At 43.4% G+C, this 26,141-nt stretch overlaps 1 protein-coding gene across 1 annotated transcript in view; it reads left to right on the top strand.

The window, feature by feature from the left end:
- The window catches only part of LOC126251646 (tyrosine decarboxylase-like), a 176,991-nt gene that overhangs the window by 82,734 nt on the left and 68,116 nt on the right, over positions 1-26,141 (top strand). The window contains exon 6 of the mRNA XM_049952199.1: positions 15,387-15,926. Within this exon, the coding sequence (XP_049808156.1) occupies positions 15,387-15,926 (540 nt within the window). The remainder of the gene's footprint in view (positions 1-15,386; positions 15,927-26,141) is intronic.

Raw genomic sequence — 26,141 nt, 5'->3', positions numbered from 1 at the left:
CAATGAGACCCTCTGCGCTCACTTTTCTTAAGTCAGTGACTTTTTACGGTTTGGCATACCCTTTCGGTTGGTCTGAAATATCTGTAACGCTGTTTTGTTTTGGAAGGTGCCGGGAAGCAATCGCTAGGGAGTGATGCCCTGCGTCCTCCTCAGAGTTTGGTTGAAGTCCAAACAGCCACAAACAAAATCTGTGCTTGACATGCCAAGGAAGTTGTCGAAAGTTCAAAATCGTCTGTAAGTCCGAAAACATATAAATCATTAAATTTGGCGAGAAAGCCTCAAAGCTGACATCATTTGTGTTTTGTGATTTTTAAACTGAAATGAGAAAGAGTCCAGTATTTCCCTGGATTAGGGTGGAAAACCACCTACATATCTCTTTCAGATTGGCCATTTCATCAGATTGACTTTCATTAATCACAGATTCGCTCGGTTTGTAGCAGGTAGACAGTCTCTCATATGTATACCGCTTCAGCAAATGTCGGACCAACTGCTTGTAGTCGCTTACTAAGATCAGACTGGAAGCGAAACGCAAATCACAGTGAAAATCAAAAAAATTCTGTTTGTAACAGCTAGCTACACCTTCCAGCTACCTTTCTGCGTAGTCGCCGCCGCTCCGACTTAGGCATTTCTCGTATCGTTGTACCAGCTTTCCAATACCCTTCGCCAATTCTGTGCTCTGGTCCGCAATTCATTGTCTGTGCAAAATGTATTCTTCACAGCCAGCGGTTCGTATAAGTAGAGATGAAATTCAGAAGGAGCTAAGTCTGATCTGTATGGTGGCTGATCAAACACTTCCCATCAGAAACTCTGCAGCAGCGTCTTCATCGCCCCTGCAGTGTGCGGCCGAGAATTATCATGAACAAGTCCGGCCCCGGTAGCTGAGTGGTCAGCGTGACGGAATGTCAATCCTGAGGTCCCGGGTTCGATTGCCGGCTGGGTCGGAGATTTTCTCCGCTCAGGGACTGGGTGTGGTGTTGTCCTAATCATCATCATTTCATCCCCATCGACGCGCAGGTCGCCGAAGTGGCGTCAAATCGAAAGACCTGCACCAGGCGAACGGTCTACCCGTGGCCTTAGCCACACGACATTTCGTTTCATCATGAACAAGACAATGCATGACAGTTACGTTTTGTGTTCTGCATGAAATCAGGCGAAATCTCTGAGCACGTGCTCATACTTGGCGGAAGACTCTATTTTCTAGGCATTTTTACGTGCTCATTATGAGCTCATAACTGAAGAGGGTGACATGGCCTGGTCGTCGATCATACTAGAGACATTACCCAACACATATGTGCGAAGCTTAATCGGATATTCGCTATTTCCCATTTCATGAGCGATCTGACCTTAATAAATGAATAGCCCTCGTATATTCTCTCTAATGCATCATCAGAATATGATGTGGAACTGAATGCCTGTAGAATGATGGGTTTGGTCAGCTTCTATCTCTTCTGAAATGAAGAAATCTGCCACTGGATTAAGCATAGTAACTTGCTGTACAGCTTACTTTGTCCTCAAATTGATATCACCACCTGCTACACCATTCGGTAACGGGAAATATTAGGCAGTAGTCTCCTGAACCAAAGACTTCGTAAGTTTCCATTTCGTTTCATTATACCTTACAATCTCGCTACGGAAGTGGATATGTGTTTGACAGGGCAGAATAACCTCAAGGCAGGCATCTCTACAGTGACGGCGTCTTTGCTATCTGTTCTCGTAAATATCATTTGGAATATACTGTTACAAATTTAAAAACATTTGGGGCAGACAACTGAAATTTAATAGGTTGGGTTTGTAGTATATATCGTGCAAACCTTATGTGCAACATTTAATTCGACATCAAAAGAAGTCAACAGATGGCAACTAAATTCTCCTTAGAGGCAAAATCATTCGGATGACCATGGCTGGTCACGTGCTTCTTCAAATCCCTTGTTCAATGATCGACGTTTCGACTTTTCTACTCTAATCTTCTTGAGGATTTTTGTAGTGTCATCGGTTGGCTGCGCACTGCCACCTTCGTTTATAAAGAGACATTTTTACACATTTGTTCCACAGGAGTGAAGTTATTTAATAAATTTTCTCACGCTACTATAGAAGGCCATCGATATCGAATGGGTGGTGATAATTGGTAAGGAAAGAGAGGAGGAAGGTTGTAAAACTTTTATTGCTTTTGTCCCGCCGAGATGGCTTCCTGATAGCTGTCTCTGTTCCTTGCTCTCTGTCTCTTGGTGGCATGAAGGCGTTGTCTCTACTGAAATCTCATTCATTCTTAGAGATCTGAACTACTTCTTTTCGTCTAAAAATGTTACGTTCTTTGGGGAACAGGCGTTCTTTGTTAACATCTGTGTCCTGGCCTTTTTTGTGGCGTCTGCCATTAGTGTTTGTTCAACGTCTTTATAACGCTTGCTCGCCTACTAAACGACCTCGTGGTGAAATGTGTCACTTTTCGTCGGATCTTCTGTATTTATTCTATAGCTGAGAGATGGGAAATATCTCAGACTGAAAAGCTAAACACAATAATCAGTGTACGAGCGTTTTGAGAGCTACTTTTTTCGTGTATGAATTAAATTTGCCTACGATTCATCCAATGATTGTCAGCCTGGCATCTGTCTCCTCTAGAAGTAGTTAATCAACGCGCATTAGACGTCTTGGATGGTTACTGTTAGGTGTTCTTCGGTGGTTACTGTTTCCGATGAGTTACAAATAATGGTGTAATCGAAGAGTAATGGTTCTCTTCTCCTGGTTACAGACAACACGTTACGTTTATTTACATTCAGTGTCAGCTTGAAGTACCTGCACCGATCGTCCATCCTCTGCAGGTCTTCCTGCATTCCGCTACAATTTTTTGCTGTTATAATCTTCTTAGATACAAGAACACGTCCTACAAACTGTCTTACGAAGCTTCCATCACTATACAGTAGATAATACACTACTGGCCATTAAAATTGCTACACCAAGAAGAAATGCAAATGATAAACGGGTATTCATTGGACAAATATATTATACTAGAACTGACATCTGATTACATTTTCACGCAATTTCGGTGCATAGATCCTGAGAAATCAGTACCCAGAACAACCACCTCTGGCCGTAATAACGGCCTTGATACGCCTGGGCATTGAGTCAAACAGAGCTTGGATGGCGTGTACAGGTACAGCTGCCCATGCAACTTCAACACGATACCACAGTTCGTCAAGAGTAGTGACTGGCGTATCGTGACGAGCCAGTTGCTCGGCCACCACTGATCAGACGTTTTCAATTGGTGAGAGATCTGGAGAATGTGATGGCCAGGGCAGCAGTTGAACATTTTCTGTATCCAGAAAGGCCCGTACAGGAGCTGCAACATGCGGTCGTGCATTATCCTGCTGAAATGTAGGGTTTCGCAGGGATAAAATGAATGTTAGAGCCACGGGTCGTAACACATCTGAAATGTAACGTCCACTGTTCAAAGTGCCGTCAATGCGAAGAAGAGGTGACCGAGACGTGTAACCAATGGCACCCCATACCGTCACGCCGGGCGATACGCCAGTATGGCGAAGACAAATACACGCTTCCAATGTGCGTTCACCGCGATGTCGCCAAACACGGATGCGACCATCATGATGCTGTAAACAGAACCTGGATTCATCCGAAAAAATGACGTTTTGCCATTGGTGCACCCAGGTTCGTCGTTGTGTACACCATCGCAGGCGCTCCTGTCTGTGATGCAGCGTCAAGGGTAACAGCAGCCATGGTATCCGAGCTGATAGTCCATGCTGCTGCAAACGTCGTCGAACTGTTCGTGCAGATGGTTGTTGTCTTGCAAACGTCCCCATCTGTTGAATCGGGGATCGAGACGTGGCTGCACCATCCGTTACAGCCCACATGCAACCAATGTGTAATTCCTTTGAGTCTTAATTCATAATGGCCGCTGGATCAAAATTGTGTATGTTCCTTCGGACATCTCCGGAAGAACAGACACCCCGTACCTGTAATTATTTGTGTCTGCTCAACACCTATCTTGACAACGGATGTGACTTGTCCTTTTATCCAGTGGATAAATATCCTTCGTTGCTTCTGTGACCTACGATAAGCTGCTACGAGAAGGGAACAAGTTCTTTCCTATAATATGTGTAGAACCTTGCATCACATCCCACCCAGATGTCTTTCCACTACTGAGCCCTTTTTTATCCCGCGGTCACTTGCCTCAACACTTGACGTTGGAGTTTGTGCGGTGAGTGACAGGAGGAACGGTATTGTGCTGTTACGAATTCAGTATTTCGGCTTTCTCTTCTTCTTCCGCTTCTGTGCCATTATCGTCACTGAGCAACTCACTAGAGGTTTTCAGTTCGTCTACTGACATAACATACTGGAAACATTTTACATTCGAGTTCATTGAATCCTGGTCACACTGCCCTCCTTTTAGCTTCGTTGAGCTTGTATTTGTCATCAAGTCTCCGATTTCCCTTAGATCTGCGATTATAATCTCTTTACTTTCCTAGCAACTTTCTGACAAGACTATTGAACCACTACGGATTTTTCCCATACCTCAAAACCTTGCTTGGCATATTAGGTCTGAAGTGCGTTGTATAGTGCTTTTAAATTTTATCAGTCAGTGCTCCGCATTTCAGTTTCCGAAGTCGAATACTTAATTTTGACTGCTCAGATACTAGGAAGTTTGTTTCCTGTAAGTAAAATTATTTTCCAATTTTTCTTAACATTTATTGTTGCATTTTAGTCAGTGATGCTAGATCAAACTGATAATTACTCAGTCTTTCCTCTTTGACTATTTATTCGAAAAGTCCCGATATTTTAGTTACTAGCAGGTCTAAGACGTTGCTCTCGCAAGCAGGTTCTCCAACTAACTGTTCGAAGTACTTTTCAGGAAAAAAAAAACATTCTTTATAATTCCTATCTCTGGCACCAGTTTTAATTGCATGACTTTCCCAGACGGTATCTGGCAAGTTAAAGCCTTCCACTAGGTATCTTTCTCACAATATTTTGCAAGTTTTCTCTGAAGCTCTCTGTAAACTACATTTCCTGAGGCAGAGTTTATAAAAGCATCCGATTACCATCTTCGATGCCTAGTTTCACCCTCATTATTTCACATTTGCAGCCTGTAATACCCTCTCTAAATATTATGACAATAAATGCGTCGCCACCATTGGCGTGTATGCTATCCTTGTGGTGTACGAGGTCTATTCGGAACGTGAGGACCGATCGTTCCTTCCTTTCCGAATATTTCACGTGTATTTCAGTATGAATTTAGGATTTCACTGCAATTCAGTTCTTGTTTCATATACCTGTCCATAATACTATGTGGCCATTATTACATTTAAAAAACGAGACTAATTCTCGTTGCTGCAGTTTGCTAATAACAGATTAACATTTCCTCAAGCTGATCTGCAATCACGAAAGTTCTCCAAGATAACATACCTGGTCTTTGTCCGTTGTAGCTGCTAATTCAGCACTAGCACAAGGAAAGTGTTCCTCTAACCTATAAAACACCATTTCCATGTCACAGTCACTCCACTACCCAAGTGGCCACTTCCATTCTGTAGTGCACGATTGACTCAGTGAGAATGGCCCCTCATTTATCCACCAGCTAGGAGAGGTTCAAAAATCTGCATCCAAGATCATGGCAGAATCGTCTGAATCCCTGGGTTAGACCTTCCACTCGGCTACAAACCGCGATCGATTCTGGGTACGGTGCTGCAAACAGCGAACATTGCTTCCAACCAGCATTCTTCACCAATTCAGCCAACCGTCTAAATGGACCGAGAATGGCCTGGAAACCCAGGCGGGAAACGTTCTTAGTGACTATATGAGCTACATGTGGTAGCTCGTTGCATCCAGTAGAATCAGAAGCTGTCAGTGGAACCTCCTCCACATATGGGACGAAAAGTGGTGGCAAGCTTATAGAGAGCCCGCTGGTCTTGTTTCCCGACCTGCCTGCTGTTTCTCTGAGGGGCTTCGTAATCGGCATAATTTTGGAATTTCCAAAGACCAACACATCCACCCCCTGTGCTTGTCTGGACCTGGCTTGGAAAGCGTCCACTTGCTCATCAGATGAGAAATCTTGTGTTGGCCCAGAATTTGTAATCAGCACTGGAGAGCAACCATTTTCTATTCAGAAGGCGTAAAAGAACACCAGTGTGTGCAGTTCCTACATTCGTCTTCCTCCCAGGCACAAATTGTTAGTTCATGTGGTCGCTATCTTCACAGCAAGAAGTGCATCTAACAGAGTAGCTGCCTATGAATGGTGAGAAACCCGTCTGGACCATTACAGAACATTCTCTGTATTTCTAGATGTTAACGGTATTCCTCGTCCGAACAACGAAGGGCTGAAGTTCATCACACTCCCCGTCGACGTGACTTTCAGTTTCAGTATTTCACCATCACGAATTCCTAGTCTCCATTCGTAATGTTTCTCTGTTTGTACTGCCTCCAAGTTTCACTCAGACGAATGTGTGGCAATAATAATCCTGTAAACGGAAGAGTCCATATTTCCTTTCAGTTACCATCCCCATTTTCGATTTCATCAACTTCACCAGTAAACGATAAACGTATTTTGGACTGTATGTGCTACTTCGTGATATCTTTGAATCAAGGACCGTTTAGATGTTAGGAAATATTTCTTTCCTGCATAAGCAGTATAGTTTCCAGAATTATCGTGAGTCATGCCTAGACAGCTCACATGGTGAGAGTATTGTCCGGGAAACACAAGGTTCCACATTTGAATCACAGTGTGGCACACATTATTAATCGATCAGGAAATTTCAACACAGCGTCCTTTTTATGATCGTTAATAGTGACTTCTTACCTCTTCACTATCCATTTTCGTATTTTCATTATTTGATTGTCAGTTTAATAAGTGGAGTTGTGATGTGGCTATGGATGTTGCTGTGGAGATCAGGAATTCTAATTTTGTTGTGGATGATCGTGAGAGCTTGGTATATACGGCGTGAAGATTGAATTATGAAAACTGGAAGGGACCGAGATGCAGATAGTACGGCGTTCGTCTGTTGCGTGAATATTGGAAGGGCTGGGATTATAATTACTCAGACGAAAAAAGACTGGCCCTGTATTTAGGATTTCGAAGGAGGAGGTGTCGTGGAACAGGACATTGGTTGTTTGTAGGTGAAGGGTATGCAATGTAAACTACAGAGTTATTCGTAATTACCTCTTGTGTAAATAAGATGACTATGTGAAAACTATATGTCAGAGAGAAAACAAACACGTATTAGTGGATAGAGCGTCTCTCAAAATTTTTAACTCACTTTGCATGGTCTCAATATAAGAACTGTTTCTGACGCAGCAAACGCCAATATGTGCGTGCAGTTTACTGAACTCGCCGCTGCTGCTGATCGGGGAAACGAAACTTCAGCAGCCCGCTTTGGAAATCTGTTGTCTGGGTTGCCTGGCTGCAGGTGGAAGCTAATTCGAAGCAACGATACGGAGCAGACGTATTGGGTGCGCGCATAAATTCGTAACGATTTTTCATAAGTTTAATAAACACAACAGATACACATAACACAGAGAATACTCTGAAAAATATATTCTCCTTCACTATTTACAACAGTCTGCCAATGCTGGGGTAACTTTTCGATTCCGTGACTGGATAAATCACGTTGTTTTGAGGCAAAGACCACGTCGAGACATGTTACGAGCGCATTTTCATCGGGAAAGGAAGTTTCTTGGAGGTTGTTCAATGAAGAGTGTAAAACGTGAAATTTTGATGGCACAAGATCGGATGAATAAGGTGGGTGCAGAATGGCTTCGGAACCAAACTTCCGTACAGAATGTTTTGTCAGACTAGCAGAATGCGAGCGGGCGTGGGTTAACACTTTGGGAAGCAATTCGTAGTACACAACACCATCGCTATTCCATCAGATGTATAACATAATCTTTTGGGGATGGGCGCAAGTCTTTGAATTCTAAGTTGCTGATTTGTTTGGGCTCAACCATTCTTTTCTTTTCCTTATATTAGCATAAAGACATCATTACTCGTCACCAATAACGGTACAGGATAAGAATGCCCGATGATGTTCACGAGGCAATAGATGATGGGAAAGCAGAGATGCGCATATGGCCACCCGCTGATTTTTATGATTTTGGCTTAGAGTATGCGGTACTCATACAACTGATTTTTGAACCTTTGCCATTGCATGAAAATGTCGCACAATGATGGAATGATCACAGTTCATCACATTTGCCAATTCTCTAGTACAATGACGTAGATCACTGCGGATTAATGTGTTTATACGACCATCATCAAACGCCGGAGGTCATCCTAAACGTGGAGAGTCATTAATGTCGATTCTCCTTAAAACGGGAAAACCACTTTCTTGCTTTACTTTGTCTAATGGCTTTATCTCCATACACCTTATCTCCATACATGGCTTAAATGTTTCTGGCTGCATCCGCTTCTGTCCTTCCTATATTTAACACAAACACAAAAGTATGTCGTAAATGTTTCGATTTCTCCACTCGGCACTCCATTTTCTGGAGTCCACAGCTTCACTTACTATCTCCAAATGACAAAATGTAGCTCAGATAGCAACAGTGAACTACAAATAAAATTGACAATCGATAAACAAACCCACGGCAACCGCAGTACCAACATGCAAAACAAAAATGCTACGAACTGAGGCACCAACTTAATAGTAAAGCTCCTGCTAAAAAGTGGTCTGCTCTGCAACTAGGTCACGGCTGTATTACATACTGTAGAAACTTGGACAGTGCTCTGTCCACTGATACGACCGTTTTTATGTATGTCACTTAGTTTTCGTGTTCTTGTCCCTTGAACGTCTGGAGGTACTCATGAAAAGCCCTGTCGGATGCTGCAGAAGCGCTGACAGTTAACATTTACATACAAATAGGGAGACATTGTAACAATTTTGCTCAAATTTCTAGAGGTTCTGACTATATGGAGATGTTAGACGAATCTGAGAATAGTTGGTATCTCATTTTATCAGAGGGGAAAGATAGATATGGAAGGTGAGGAAGAGTTTGACAGTTCACAAGCCGTGAGGCATCATACCCCTAATGTGAGCTGAGGATACCAAGGTTGCGCTGATTATAGAGGGAAATGATGTCAGCAAATCTCAACCGTGAGGATTATATTTTGTGGTTAGAGGGGTAGATGAAGTCGGCATTAGTCAAAAGACCGATGATTCTAAGAGAACAATTGTAAACGATAGTCAAAAAGTGTTGATCCAATGTCCAGGTGGCCAGGCACAGTTTTTTTCTCCTGAGTTGTTATTTCACCCCCTCATCTCTCACCGTCAAGGATAATTGACAACCAAATTTTCATACTTCGTGCTTGGATTTTACAAGAATAAAATCATTATAATTTACTTAAAACTCATTGCATTTATATGATTTATGTGATGTACATGTTTAGGATACGTTGCCGTAAAAGTATTGATATAGTTACTGTGTTTACTACTGCTATTTTACATTGGCGATGCAAACTGCGCAGCTGATAGATGAAGTGATGGATGCAGTGAATGATCTGTACCGAAGAGTTACGAATTGGGAAGAAGTTAGATAGTTGTACTGAAATAGCGATTGTGGTGTTGAAGCTGAGTAAGATGTTTAGAATGGGAGATCTGTAGTTACGTGTTGTGGCGCTGGAGTCTACGGAAGGGAAACAATAGGAAAAACTAAAGAGCGAGAAGCAGCACTGATGTAGGGGAAAGATACGGAGATAGTAAGGTCAGGTAGTAAAATCACGGATTTATTTGTGCAGAATACGCTTTTTACGTGTTTATTAGGTATAGGAGAGAGGAGTTCTTGGGCTGTAAATTTCAAGAATGGATTAGGTTCAAATGGCTCTGAGCACTATGGGACTCAACTGCTGTGGTCATAAGTCCCCTAGAACTTAGAACTACTTAAACCTAACTAACCTAAGGACAGCACACAACACCCAGCCATCACGAGGCAGAGAAAATCCCTGACCCCGCCGGGAATCGAACCCGGGAACCCGGGCGTGGGAAATGGATTAGGAAAGAAGGGAAGAAAGAAGAAAGGAATGTTAGAGTTAAACGTATCGTAGACAGCTCTGTCATTAGAGATGGGATAGTAAAGAATGACTGGAGGGAGGGGGGGGGGGCGTTTGATGAGATGTTTTAAGTCAGCCGTGAAGAGGATGTGGACTTGGTTGTTAGAGTGTAAGGTTTGCTTCAAGAGTTTCATGTGCTGCAGAACTCTGCTTACAGATAGTGTGACATGGTTGCCTACTGGATGCAGACGAACGTTGATGAATCGGATTGCAATATAATTTCCGATCTTGTGGGATTGCATTTGGAGGAGAGTGTGGAACGCTCCAGATTAAATATACTGCACGCAGATGGTGAGGTGAGGCTAGATCACTCTATAAGGAAATAAGGAGCTTCTGAGTAAAATGGCTTTCAAGGAAGCTTGTCAGTCGCCAATTTGATGATCACTGTATGGAACGCATTGTCACGATGAGTGCTGCAGCACAATGATTAAGGCAGTGAACTGCCATTCGAGAAGAATGGTTTTAAAAACCAGGTCTGGCCATCGAGATCTGGATTTTCCGCAGTTTTACGAACTCACTTAAGGTGAACAATTGGACTGTTCCATTAAAAAGCGCACGGCCGAATTGCATTCCCTTGTCAAAGTACAATTTCTCCTGTTGCTGCAATGATAGTGGCGTCGGAAAAAAATTTAATCCACGCCTTCTTCCTTCGACACATATCTCGTCAACAAAGCCTGCTTTTACTTGGGTATGTTAAGCAAATTCTTCTACTGACTTGATAGAAAATCCTAAGAAACTTTTGTCTTATGTTAAAACAGTAGCCGGCCGCTGTGGCCGAGCGGTTCTAAGCGCTTCAGTCTGGAACCGCGCTGCTGCTGCGGTCACAGGTTCGAATCCTGCCTCGGGCATGGATGTGTGTGATGTCCTTAGGTTAGTTGGGTTTAAGTAGTTCTAAGTCTAGGGGACTGATGACCTCAGAAGTTAAGTCCCATTGTGCTTAGAGCCATTTGAACCATTTTTTTTCTAAACAGTAAAAAGATCTAGGCCATCTGTCCAGACACTCCGTGACCAAAGTAGCACTGAAACGGAGGACGATTCAGAAAAGACCGAAATACAAGACGTCTTTTTCCAAAACTACACTCCTGCAACAGTGTCCCTAATTTGCTGGGAAGTGGCGGTGCGGTCCCCTACGGCACTGCGTAGGATCCTACGGTCTTGGCGTATCCGTGCGTCGCTGCGGTCCGGTCCCAGGTCGACGGGCACGTGCTCCTTCCGCCGACCACTGGCGACAACATCGATGTACTGTGGAGACCTCCCGCCCCACGTGTTGAGCAATTCGGCGGTACGTCCACCCGGCCTCCCGCATGCCCACTATACGCCCTCGCTCAAAGTCCGTCAACTGCACATACGGTTCACGTCCACGCTGTCGCGGCATGCTACCAGTGTTAAAGACTGCGATGGAGCTCCGTATGCCACGCAAACTGGCTGACACTGACGGCGGCGGTGCACAAATGCTGCGCAGCTAGCGCCATTCGACGGCCAACACCGCGGTTCCTGGTGTGTCCGCTGTGCCGTGCGTGTGATCATTGCTTGTACAGCCCTCTCGCAGTGTCCGGAGCAAGTATGGTGGGTCTGACACACCGGTGTCAATGTGTTCTTTTTTCCATTTCCAGGAGTGTATTTCGCAGAATCGAGCGCAATTTGATACCTCCTTTAATTCAGCGCATGAACGACAAAATGGTTGATAACTGAATAAGTGACCGTTGGATAGTAAAGCAACTGAAATCGATTAACAGAGAGAAGGCCACTGGTACTGATGGGATACCGATACGATTCTACATAGAGCATACGAAAGAATTTGCCCCTCCTCTAGCGGTACACCACCGTAGGTCTCTAGAGGATTAAAAAAACCGCAAAGAAGTATCATCGAACGGCGAACAGTCGCACAAAAGTGTGAAAATATGTTTCTAACGTCGCTGTTCAAACAAAAAAAGTGGTTCAAATGGCTCTCAGCACTATGCGACTTAACTTCTGAGATCATCAGTCGCCTAGAACTTAGAACTAATTAAACCCAACTAACCTAAGGACATCACACACATCCATGCCCGAGGCAGGATTCGAACCTGCGACCGTATCGGTCGCTCGGTTCCAGACTGTAGCGCCTAGACACGCACCGCCACTCCGGCCGGCCAATGTCGCAGTGTTGTGTAGTTTTGGAACACTTTTTATGCTCGCGTATTATGGCATTTCTAGAGACCGAAAATCCTCTGAAGGAATCAAAGTGTTTCGAAAGCAACGATCGTGTGAAACCCAGCTCGCTCTGTTCGTCCAAGAGACCCAAAAGGTGGCTGATAACGGCCCAGGTAGATGTAGTGTTCGATGACTACCGTAAGGCATTCGCCAAAGTACCGCATTTCCATGTAATGAAAAAATTACGAGTGTACGAAATATCGAACCAACTGTGTGATTGGATTGAGGTGTTTCTAGCAAAGAGAACGCAGCGTATCATTCCCAAGGGAGAGAAGTCTTCAGACGTACGTAGAATTCACAAGAGGGTATTACAGAACCAGTACTTTCCACAGTATATACAAATGACCTGGTATATAACGTCGGAGGTTCCACGAGGCTTTCAATAGATGATGCTCTTGTATACAATGAAGTAGTAACAAGATGTAGGGAGTCCTGCAGAAGATTGACATTAGATGAAGAGACTGGAAATTGACTCTCAAGGTAGACAAATGTGTCATATTGCGAAATTGTAGATAGAAATACCCTTTCTTGTATGATTACACGATTGCAGAACAATCTCTGGAAGCAGTTACTTCCATAAAATGTTTAGGACTGTGCATACGGAGTGATTTAACGTCGAACGACTACGTGACGCTAATGGCGGGAAAGCCAGATGTCAGGCTGAGAATTATTGGAAGGAAGCTTAGAAAATGTGTGCCATCAAGAAAGGGCGGAGCTTACAAAACCGTCGTTCGACTAATACCTGAATGTTGCTCGTCGCTATGGGATGCGTACCATATAGGATTGATAAAGAAAGTAGAGAAGACCTAAAGAAGAGCAGCACATTTCGTTACAGATTCATTTAGTAGACACGAAAGCATCTTGGAAATGATCAACCAACTGCAGAAGTAAAACAGGCGTTCTGCATCACAGTATCGTGTACTTGATAGTTCCGAGAGTATACATTCCTGGAAGAGCAACAAATATATTGTTTCCTTCTATGCATATCTTGCTAAAGGACAATGAAGGTAAAATTAGAGAGATTCGAGCATACACAGAGTCCTACCGGTAATCATTTATCCACCACACACCGCGAGGTTGCTTGGATGTAGATAAAGATGCATTTGTCTTTGTCTAGAATTGTCAATCTACCGTAGGCTCCTGTAGACTACCGTAAGTGAGCGTAGACTACGGTAGCTTTCCTAGTAGCTTTGGTCTGTTAAGATCGTAATTACGTTGCCTGTACGTTACGCGTGTTGCATAACTATCGGGAGTTAACTCATTACTATAGCCTTTTTTGCGTACGCAGTCAGTGTTCTGCTAAATTCCCGTAGAAACTGGAAGCGGTGAACCATGTACTACGTCGGATATACAAAGCACCACGTAACCTATGGAATGTTTTTGTCTTACGTAGCTACGTCCTGTCTGTTACTTAGACATAAACAGTAGTTACAGCAAAATCAAAATTGTCATACTTTAGGCCAGGTTTTATTCGAAAATAGTGGATTTATAATGTGAAACAGGTGAATATTGTACGAAAAATAAATACAGATTTATTATATAGGGCTAGAAAAAGCAGTTAATTCGAAAAAGAGAAATAAATGCAATACAGAAACGTATCAAACATTGCTCGAACAGTCCACGGGTATACTGTCGGTTCATACTGTCCAACGGGCACAATATTTCGGCGATCAGACATGTCGCCATCGTCAGGTGCGCTGACGAACTGAGCTCCTGAGGGCGGGCGGCCGATTTAAATCCCCTTCCCCCGCGTGCCGCTCTCTTCGCCGTCCGTGCCCGCGCGCAGGCGGTCGCGAAGACGTGGGCGTCGGAATCTGTCGTAGCGTCGATGTGCTTGCTACGTCCGCCCTGGTCGCAAGTTCGTACTTCTTGCTGAGAGCCTTCTTAATTACATTCAGTGCCGGGTCCCAAGCCTTGCTGAGATTGTAGCCGCAATCTCGGTTGATAAGATCTTCCCTGGTGCGAATTTCGATAGCCTCCCTTATAACGCTGTCCCAATATTTAGAGGTCTGAGCCAGGATCTTGGTACGCTCATAATCCACCTCGTGTTTCTCGGACAAACAGTGCTCTGCTACCGCCGACTTATTTGGATATTTCAGTCGAGTGTGCCTCTGATGTTCTCGGCAACGATCTTCGATGGTGCGTACTGTTTGTCCGATATGTGTTCCCACACTCACAGGGAATTTGGTATATGCCGGCGTTCCTCAAACCTAAGTTATCTTTCACACTTCCCAGTAATGCCCGTGTTTTATTGGGCGGGCAAAAGACGGCTTTAACTCGGTGTTTCTTTAATATACGGCCGATTTTCCCCGATAGTGCGCCATTGTACGGAATAAAGGCCGTGGCTACCTCTTCTTCCGTGACTTCATCCGTCTCCGCAGGATGTGCTGTGGTGGTGGGACGGAGAGCGCGTATAATCTGCCATTCCGAGTACCCGTTTTTTCGGAACACGGTTTTAAGGTGTTCCAATTCCTGGGGCAGATTGTCTGCATCTGAGATGCTGCGCGTCCTATGTACTAGTGTCTATAGTACCAGTGGACTGTTCGAGCAACAAATACGCCGGGAGAAACTGAAGAATCACATATCAAACATTACTTTAATAGTTCGTTGAGCTTATATAAAAACACGTGTCTGTTATCGCCAAACAGCTTTCGCACTTACGAATTATAAAAGGAAACTCTTGCCTTTGATCACGATGAAGAATTTGATATTGTGTACATAACAACAACAATAATCATATACATTTTTCTATGTTTGTGCATGTAAACTGCACTTGTATCAAAAGTAATTGTTCTTTAATTTTTTTTTAAATCGCAGAATGTAAGCAAGCAGCTAATGTTTTTTTCCTACGAAGTGCATGTTATATTTTGTAAGGATCTAAAATACAGAATGGACTGACACTAAATGATGAATGGTTCTATTTATGCGCAAAACAACCAAACAAACAAAAACAAAGCGAAGTCGTCGGTTCCCAGTTTCTCTCTCACATTCATTTACGTTTCTTTCGCGACTAATGCTACCAATAGTACCAGTAATTCTACCATTTACTTCATCATTTATGTAGTACACCAAAGCTTCCGAATGATCGCGTTGATGGAGCGCAACTCTACCTTTGACACATTTGAGGGAGCACATTTTGCGTCCGTGTGTGCAGGCGATGGAGGAGGACGAGGCGCTGGGCCACATCCCGTTCTTCGTGTCGACGACGCTGGGCACGACGTCGTGCTGCTCGTTCGACGACCTGCAGGAGATCGGGCCGGTGTGCCGCAGCTTCCCGTGCGTGTGGCTGCACGTGGACGGCGCGTACGCCGGCAACGCCTTCATCTGCCCCGAGCTGAAGCCGCTGCTGCGCGGCATCGAGTACGCCGACTCGTTCAACACCAACCCCAACAAGTGGCTGCTCGTCAACTTCGACTGTTCGACCATGTGGGTGCGCGACCGCATCCGTCTGACGTCAGCGCTCGTGGTGGACCCGCTGTATCTGCAGCACGGCTACTCGGACGCCACCATCGACTACCGCCACTGGGGCGTGCCGCTGTCGCGCCGCTTCCGCTCGCTCAAGCTGTGGTTCGTGTTGCGCTCGTACGGCATCCGCGGCCTGCAGGCCTACATCAGGCACCACATCGAGCTGGCCAAGGCGTTCGAGGCGCTCGTGCGCAAGGACTCGCGCTTCGAGGTCTGCAATGAAGTTAAGGTCAGTGCCCAGGTTCCCGCAAGATTAGTATACGCTGTGTTTCAGGAAGTGTAAGTAGTAAATATTGCACGAGGTGGTATTATTACGGGCTCATTCGAGTAAAACAATCCACATACTCTGAGGTGACAAAATATCATGACAGGTCTCCCTTTGCCTAGCGTAGTGCAGCACTCGACGTCGAATGGACTCAAAGAGTCGAACGAAGACCCTGCAGAAGTATTGAACCATGTTGCCTCTATAGCCGCCCATGACTGCGAAAATATTGCCGACGCAGGATTTTGTGCACGAACTGACATCTAGATTACGTCCCATATGAATGGCCAGATCATTAGCTCGAAGTGTCCAGAATGTTCCTCAAACCAATCGTGAACAGTTGAGGCCCGCTGACATGGCGCATTGTCGTCCATAAAAATTCCATCTTTTTTGGGAACACGAAGTCCATGAATGGCTGAAAATGGTCTCCAAGTAGCCCAACTTAACCATTTCCAGTTAATCAGCGGTTAAGTTAGACCAGAGGAACCAGTCCATTCCATTTAAACACGGCCCAGAACATTATGGAGCCACCACCAGCTTGCACAGTGCCTTGATGACAGGTTGGGTCCATGGCGTTGAGGGGCCAGCGCCACACACGAACCTCACTATCAGCTCTTACCAACTGAAAAAAAATGGTTCAAATGGCTCTGAGCACTATGGGACTCAACTTCTGAGGTCATTAGTCCCCTACAACTTAGAACTAGTTAAACCTAACTAACCTAAGGACATCACACACATCTATGCCCGAGGCAGGATTCGAACCTACGACCATACAGGTCGCGCGGTTCCAGACTGTAGCGCCTAGAACCACTCGGCCACTCCGGCCGACCATAGTTTTGAGTTTCTCAAGCAATTAAGTTCAGCTACTGTTGCTTTCTGTATGATTGCAAACGAACAAGTCAATCTTCTGACAGATTGTGCATATTTCCAATCAGTAACATCTTAGAGAATAATTTTCTGGATTAAGTCATCCGTTAGAAAGAAAGTATTGATTGCGCAGAAGGGAGCAGTAAGAATAACTCTTGTCCACGTACTAACGTCACGTAGGTCCTCTTGAAGGAGTTGTGCTTGTAACTGCATTACAGTACATATATTCGCTAATGAAGTTCATCATAAATAATCCGTCACAAAATGAGAAAAGTAGTGGTATCAATACCTACGATACTAGGGGAAAAATTACCCTCTATTAAAGCTGTCATTCGCCCAGAAAGGCGTTAAGTATGCAGGAACAAAACTTTTTCGTCATTTATGCCATGTGATAAATTCTCTGGCAGGTAGGAAAACAAGTTTTAAACATAACCTAAAATCATTTCTACTGGACCACTCCTCCTGTTTCATGGACGATATTTTATTTAAAAACTGGTAGCTTGAAAAGAAAACACTTGTTCTGAGTGTACTGACATGAGAATGACTAAAACATAATGTCTTAATTTACTCTGACACTAATTGGATATTATGTCTACCTGTTAACTGACTCGTTCCACATCATTTACATGAAACAATCGTTCAGATGATCTACTGAACATGGATCTAACTACCTAAATAGTCTTCACATAGAAGTGTTTTCAAATCTCATTCCGCGAAAGAGTTTCTTCAATTTACCGAGAATCAAGGTTGTACAATGGGTGTGTCAGTTTTGTCCAGCCAAACTTTGCAGTCGCGGTAGTTGTTTTCTTTTTTTTTCTTTTTTAGGATAACCACATACGGATCAGAATTGACAGTGCTTTCTTGTGGCACGTCCACAAGGAACAGTCCTTAAAAAATAAATATAGCCATCGTGTTTCATGCAGATGGGGCAGTTTTCATTTCGTTCTTCTAAAGCGAGTTTGCATGATGCCATTTCGTCTCTGGTTCAAAAGGATGTAACAAGGTTTCTTCTCCCGTCAGATTACTTGCAAGGAAGTCGTCTCCAGAATTCTCGTACTGTTCCCAAAATTCGCTGAACGATTCTTTCCAACTTCTTTGTGGGTAGCCGTCAACATTCTTGGAACCCACTTCTTGCAAACCTTTTTCAACTTAAACTGTCTCAATATTCTGCACACACTCGCTTCTCCTACTTCAGTTTGGATTGACAGTTCGTTAACTGTTATCCATTTGTCAGCCAAAATCATGATGTGAACATGCTGCATATTGTCGGAAGCCTGTGCAGTACTCGGGTTACTATTGCGCGGGAGTTCTAGAGTATTATCAAGTCTACTTTCGTCAGATAAACTGCTTGCGCAACGACTAACTGTACCTGCTATCAACGCCTTCTTCACTCTTGTGTGAATATTTGCCACTGTCTCGTTTTCACAATACCGAACTCGGTTTTTATGTGTACAGACTAAAGCGGCGCGTGAAAATTTGTACCAAGGCTGGGAATCGAAGACAGGTCTGCTGCACCGAGCGAGGTGGCGCAGTGGTTAGACACTGGACTCGCATTCGGGAGGACGACGGTTCAATCCCGAGTCCGGCCATCCAGATTTAGGTTTTCCGTGATTTTCCTAAATCACTCCAGGTAAATGCCGGGATGGTTCCTCTGAAAGGGCACGGCCGACTTCCTTCCCCATCCTTCCCTAATCCGATGAGACCGATGACCACGCTGTCTGGTCTCCTTCCCCACACCAACCAACCAACAGGTCTGCTGCTTACTAGGCAGGTGCGTTAGCCGCAAAGCCATCTTGTCACAGCGGTTCGCACATCTGCACGGATTACCCTGGCATGCCTCTCTCCTCGACCCTAATTATTACTGCCGTCCCAGTTCACTTTAAATTCCTACTGTGGCAAGATGACTTAGTGGCTAACGTACGTGCCTAGTAAGGAGGAAACCCGCGTTCGATTCCCGGATTTTGGTACAAATTTTAACTCTCCGCTTCAGTCTATATACATAAAATAATATTTGTATGAGACCAATAAAGACTCTGAAATTGTGCCATTTCTTTGTGCAGAACTCTGTGTTGCTTCAGACGAACTTCAAGTAAAGCAGCCGTCTTGGCTGAGTGCTACGACAACGCTATTTGCGGAAGCAAGTTGAACTGAATTTGAATGCAAGCAGGAAGACCGTTTCTATGATCTCCGTGAACAGCAAAGATCTAGAAAAAAAGTTGGACTTTTGAATTAATGGTGGACATTTCTTTTGAAGTGACAATGGTAAAACTTGATTTTAATAAATTCCACCTTCGACTTCAAGACAATTTCAAATTCTCTTGAAAAAATCACTTGTAGCTCTTCTGAAGCCATCTTTCTGTTCTTTTATGAAGGCAGCACTGTTAATAACACGGAGACTAGCTTTCAACATTACTGGAAATGACTTTTCTTGCCTACGTAGCGGCATATATTTTTCCAGCATGTCGGGGCCTCTGCAGATTCTAGTCATCAGGTGACATCATCTTTATTCTGCATAAATGGGTCGGCAGAAATGGTGACATTTCTTGGACGCCTATATCAACGAAACTTTTTGCCTGTAGGGATGATTGAAAGACGAAGTCTAGAAACAAAATGAAAACACAGGAGACGAACTGACAGTTTGTATTATGAATAGTGTTTCTGTGATAAAAGAACCCCAAGACGACCCCCCGAAGAGCTACTCGATGCGTTTTCAAGAGAAACTGAAAGTGCATAGAAGTTAGTGTTGTAATTTATGAATACGACTTTGAACTTAATCTTTTGCCTTTGCTTGGAACCTTGTGTGGGTATTTGTTTGGGTTACGTTCTAACAGCTGCATTTCTGAAACCAATAAATATTGGACTCATATTATATTGACAGTTTTATTCCAATTAGTCTAAACTACCACGTCGCAAAATATTCATCACTGGCAAAACTTCTAGAAACACACTTTTGTTTATCTCACAATGTAGGCTACATGCAGCATTAGCTGTACTTAGTAATGGCCTACCAACTAGTTATTCCATTGGGTAAGCAATATTATTTCTTAAAATTTATTTTCTGTCTAAAAGATACTTTGCCTGTCTCTGTGTCTTTTTTCATACCCCCTAAGACAAAGCAAAATGTGCGCTAGTGTCCATATAGCGTGCTTCTCGTTATAAGTCCGGATTGCTTTACTTTTACAGTCATAATTATTGCTGCATTGGCTCGAACATAAGCTACATCCGAGTATTATGGAAACCTATAATTTCGAGGAAGCAAAAACTAGAGAAACTCAGTGGAGAAAAGTTTATATATCACATACACCTGACGAGAGAAATCTCACACACATAGGACTGATGAATGAATTCTTAATTTTGCGTGATGAAGAGGGTAGAATATCCCCTTCTACAAGCCAATTACAACACTGTGTTGAGAGATGGTTTTTAAACCGATTGTTTACGAGGGCAATAAGCACCTGTAGTTTTGAAGCCATAACTTTAGTCTTTCCTTCAGGTATAAGGAGACATTTAAAGACATGTATTAGGTCTGCGAGTATAAATAGTAGCTGGGTGGTCCATCACTAATTCTGTCGTCATCCAGTCTTTACCTTGACAGTGAATGCCTAACCACTTAGAATAATTTTACTTGGAAAAATTTCTACGCTTTTCTACAACTGTGACGGGAAAAAATCGCAACACCAAGAAGGACTTGTGCGACATAAACGAAAGTTGGTAAGCGTGTTTCTACAGCTGATGTCTAATCAAATTTCACACCAGTCGTGTGAGAACAGCGCTAGTAGCGCCACTATGAGGATGTAAATCAGATTACTTTTAAGCACACGCTATAACGGCTGTGAGCGTCAATTACCTTTGAGATTAGACGTGGTGAGTTGATGTTAGCCAGGAATGCCTTGTAAGTGACAAAGACGTCACTATCGACACCTCACTGAGTTTGAACGACGTGGTGTAGTAGTGCTACGAGAAGCTGGATGTTCCTTCTGCGATACTGCAGAAAAACTTGGCAGGAATGTAGCCACTGCACGTGATTGCTGGCAGTGGCGGTCACAGGAATGTACGGTCGCAAGAAGACCGGGCTCCGGAAGGTCACTTTGCACTACCGTGAGGGCGAACCATCGTGTTAAGAGTATGGCTGTGGCGCATCGTAATGCGTCTGCAGCAGAAAATCTAGCAGCAATTGGCACCACAGTGACACAACGGAGTGTCGCAAATCGATTACTTCAAGGATGCCTACCAGACTCAATAGTCCTACACCTGGATTTATGGTCTGGTGAGTGATTTCCTATGACAGCAGGAGCCTTCTCGTACCCTGACTGCAATTGCGTGCGTCAGATTGGTGGTTCGTCCTTTTCCGCTGCCATTCCAGAGCAGCATTTGCATTCCAGGGGGTGTTCTCCAACAGGATAACACTCGTCGACATGCCGCTGTTGTAACCCAACTTGTTCTACACAGTGTCGAAATGTTGCCTTGCATCAGCTACAACAAGCACTCACCGTCCCTATATTGACCGACCAACTGCAACTCCATCCCACAAACTGACATCTGGTACCTGCAGAAACAATGCACGCACTTCTGCATGCTTGCATTCAACTTTCTGACGATTACATTGATTACTGATGTACCAGAATTTCATGTTGTCAATGGCTTATCTCGCACTTTTCAACACACTGACGATTACACCGATTACTAATGTACCAGAATTTCACGTTTTCAATGGCTTATCTCGCACTTACATTAACATGTGATCTTCCAGAGTTTTTACGCAAATAAATATGTTACGCAGAAAAACGTATTCCCGGAATTACATTACTCTACATTAATTTTCTTATGGTGTTGCGCCTTTTTTCCGTCAGTGCATGTTAGACGGGCGGGGGGAGGGGGGGGGCGGAAGGCTACTATCTTTCCTCCCTCTGCAGTAACTGCTAACAACACGTAATTCTTTGCTTTTAATATCCAATTGTTCTTGATGAGACAGTTTTCATACTTCTAAAATCCACTACCGCATTGCTCAGCCTCCGCTAAGAGACGGGCTTCCCGTCGGTGTTTGCGATCTGTTGTCTGGTGTGGTGGGTAAGAGCGCAGCCCTCTGGAGATTGACGAAATTCTCGCAAGAGAAACTCCCCATCGCAACCTCCTCACATTTAGTGGTAAGAAGGCCCATAGGATAACCCGTCAAAAACTGAACACAGATCAAGCTTGAAAATAGGAAGAAGGTTCAAAAAAACGGTTCAAATGGCTCTGAGCACTATGGGACTTAACATCTGTGGTCATCAGTCCCCTAGAACTTAAAACTACTTAAACCTAACTAACCTAAGGACATCACACACATCCATGCCCGAGGCAGGATTCGAACCTGCGACCGTAGCAGTCCCGCGGTTCCGGACTGAGCGCCTAGAACCGCTAGACCACCGCGGCCGGCAGGAAGAAGGCATCGTCAACTGTGGAAGAAAGCTAAATAGAAACAGTGAACGGTCAAAGATCAACATAAGCAATAACAAGTGATTTTGAATTACCGTGAAGTCCACGGTGATGGACAGCGAAGGGATTCCACTATCCTTTTTTTCCCTCAAAATTATGTCTGTCCGTCCGGTCATTAACGTGCCTGTTCACTGTACTCAAATTTGTGTCTGTATCGCGGTGTAACGTCCGTTTGCAATAACAACGTGTAACGAAGGGACCTCAACACGTACATACTTCCTATTTGTTCTACACAAGTACCACATGTTATGCCTGTTGCGTTCCGTTTTGGAAGTTCTGACTCTTGGTTTACTTTGTTGTAACATAGTTCGCACCCGTTTATTTGTTGTTTTCATGTCTGTGGGAGGTCTATGAGGCATATCGCGTGCTCTCACTATTCATCACATTTACTTGCGACGGAAATATATTCTTACCACATGTCTCATATTCTGCAACCAATGTATAGTATGACAATAGCAAGACTACAGAAAGAGAACAGCACGTCAATGACTGGGCAGACAGTTGATAAATCTGTGAAAAAAAGGGCCACGAGAGAGTTTTCAACACAGATCTGTCGCTTTCCAGCCCAACACCGCACCCACACAACCTCCAGAATGCGAGTCCAGTGTGTTAACTGCTGCGCCACCTCGCTCCGTGATAGCTCAAAGAAGCAGCATGTGTGCAGAGTGAGCTGAGGCGTTCTCGTGATGCAAGAACAAGCGACTAGGACAGCTGAACTTTCTGCTAGGTCACAGGCTTATCAGTAATGTAACCCCATGGCAGTAACATCACGCTTTAGTAAATTTCTACTAGTTTCGGTATATTCATGGGCCATGGTATCGTTAGATAAGTCTGAATGGCGATGGTCAGAGCGACCCACCATCTCTGAAGAACAGCGAATCGTAAGAGAGGTGGAGCCTCCGCTGCTCGAATACCCATGTACAGCCCGCCGTTCGATTGCTGTGGAGCGGGTCACATCCCAACTTCCGCGAAACTGTCAGTATCCTCAGAGGAGGCTGTCTTGGCCTAATGATATTCACAGATTGCCTTCAGCCAACAGAAGAGGCCACAGAAACTTTCCTAGTATATAATTTCTTGTACGGTGAGAGTTGTACACCAATGACTTTCATCGTGTTGTCCTCTTGGATGCCTGCACCATACGAAAAGAACCGAAAAGGCTAAAAAACCGCGAAAATGGTGGCAGAAAATGAATTAAATTCGGCACATCACTTGTAACGTTAAAGAATAGAAATTAAAACGACTATAAGTTCAACCGTCCCTCTCACCTAGAAACTTCAAAGGGACCTTTCTGAATGTGAATTATACAGGGCGTTTCAAAAATAATATACGTATTATAAAGTATTATTTTGTCCAAACTATCGATCGCTGCGCCTCGGCTCGCCTATTGGTGAAACGAATAAATAGTCTAGTTTATATTAATAGCCGCTAGATGTCAGTTGTCTTGTTTGGCTTGATAATCGACATATGTTTAAAATGGCTACTCCGCAGCAGAAATCAGTTTGTGTTCTCCAGTTTGCGAAGTGCAGTTCCGTGATTATAGTGCAAACACCAAATTGATCCTCTGAATGGGTGGAACATTCGCAGATGGTATCGACAGTTTCTGGATACAGGATGTGTATGTAAAGGAAAGAGTCCTGGCCGCCCTCGTGTTCCTGAAGAAAATGTTGCACAAATTCAAACTGCTTTCCAACGTAGTTCTTCAAACTCAACTCGTCGTGACAGTTGGGAGTTACAACTGCCTACAACAACAATTTAGCGTGTTTTGAGACGTCGGTTGGTTATGAAGCCGTACAAGTTATAGCTGTTACAAGCTCTGCGTCCTGATGACAGACGCAAACGTGTGGCATTTTGTAACGAGATTCTTGATGATATCGACAATGATAACACTTTCACACAACTCATCGTATTCAGTGATGAAACGACTTTCCATGTTAGTGGTCAGGTAAACAAACACGATGTTCGAATTTGGGGCCTACAGAACCAATTGAACATGTACGAGATTCGCCCTAAGTCAATGTGTTTTGTGCGATAACCCGATCATCTGTTTACGGCCCATTCTTCTTTGATGGAAACACGGTTAACGGTCAGCAGTACCTCGCAATGTTACGAAACGCGTTGTTTCCGAGGCTGCACGAAGAAAACTTCAATGTTCAACAAGACGGGGCAACCTCTCACTGGAGTCGCCAAGTTCGTGAATATCTGATCTGAATGAAACTCTACCGAACTGTTAGATTGGTCGTCAAGGAGCTGGCGACTTAGCATGTCTCAGCTGGACTCCGCAGTCACCGGATTTGACACCCCTTGACTTCTTCCTGTGGGGTTTCGTTAAAGTTTATGCACCACCACTCCCACAGAACCTGGAAGAGATGAAGAATCGGATCTGTACTGCCATAACATGGTAGCCCGAGTATGGGAGGAATCTGAGTATCGATGTGATATTGTTCATGCCGCTGATGGAGGACATATTGAACATCTGTAAACTGAACTTGAGAGGTTCGTAAATATGTGTGTAAAGTTTCATATTCGTTTGTCTTAAAATTTAATAAATGTATGCATTCGAAATACGTATATTCTTTTTGAAACACCCTGTTTTTATTTATTTTTATTATTATTTATTTTGTGGCTTTCATTGGACCACTCTAGTCAAAAACACAAAGTTGTAAACACGTTGTTACACAGGGATACAATTTGGCTCAACAATAACTTAATATGATATTTAGGTAATATAATTATTAGAGTCTATTCTTATATGAAAGGTGTTTTGCTCTTCTGTCTGCCTAATATTTCTTCATTCTTTCAGATATTTACTTTCTTTCTTCATCTGAGACCACTCTTACTGTACTCCTTTTATTGATTTTCATTAGTAGTCTGGTTTGCAGTCTTGCAGTATTCTGGTTTTCTCTGTCTTGTTTTTTAGGTCATCTACTGTAATTTGGAGTTCTTTTATATCTTCCTTAATTTCTGTGATCCATTTAATGTCGCTCTTGCTATTCCACAATTTTTGTATTATTTTTTTACTAATTCTGTTTTCTGGAGTTCTCGTCAGATGTTCAATGAATGAATGCGTTTCTTCCTGATCGTGGACATGACTGGTTCTACTTTCTTGTATACTGTTTCATTTGATGCTATTCTCCAATGTCCATTTATTTTATACTGTTTATTTATACATGTCCTAATTATTCTTCTTTCTATTTTTAGTATTCTGTCAATTTCTGCTGTATTAGTTGTTTTGAAGATAGTTTCAGCTGCATACGTTATTTATGGTTGTGTAACTGTTTTATAGTGTTTTAATTTTGCATCTATAGATAGACTTTTTTTGTTGTATGTAGTTTTAGTAATGTAATTTGTGTAGTTGAATTTTTTTATTCTATTCTGCGACGATGGCTTCTCATTTAGATTGTATGTTATTATTTCGCCTAAATATTTAAATTTATCAACAATTTTGATTTCCTGTTCTCCTATTGTAATTTTGTTTGCAAGTGGTGGATCAATTAGCATAATCTCCGTTTTTTCAAATGATATTCTAAGGCCTACTTTCTCTGCTATTTCTTGTAGTGATTTCACTTGTTGCCTGGCTTCTTGAACGGTGTTGGCTAGGAGAGCAAGATCATCAGCGAATCCCAAGCAGTTTAAGCTAATATCATCTTTTTCACTTCCAATTCTTATTATCTTTGGATTGTCCTTGTACCATTCTCTCATTATGTATTCCAGTGCACATTTGAACAGTAATGGTGATAGGCAGTCACCTTGTCTTAAGCCTGTTTTTATGAGCAATGGTTCCGAAATTTCTCCTCGAAACGTCACTTTTGATTTGGAGTTGGTTAGAGTGAGTTGTATAAT

The sequence above is a fragment of the Schistocerca nitens genome, chromosome 4 (genome assembly GCF_023898315.1).
Source record: "Schistocerca nitens isolate TAMUIC-IGC-003100 chromosome 4, iqSchNite1.1, whole genome shotgun sequence".
Taxonomy (NCBI): domain Eukaryota; kingdom Metazoa; phylum Arthropoda; class Insecta; order Orthoptera; family Acrididae; genus Schistocerca; species Schistocerca nitens.
The sequence above is the reverse complement of the archived record's forward strand: the minus strand, read 5'-3'. Positions and strand labels throughout refer to the sequence as shown.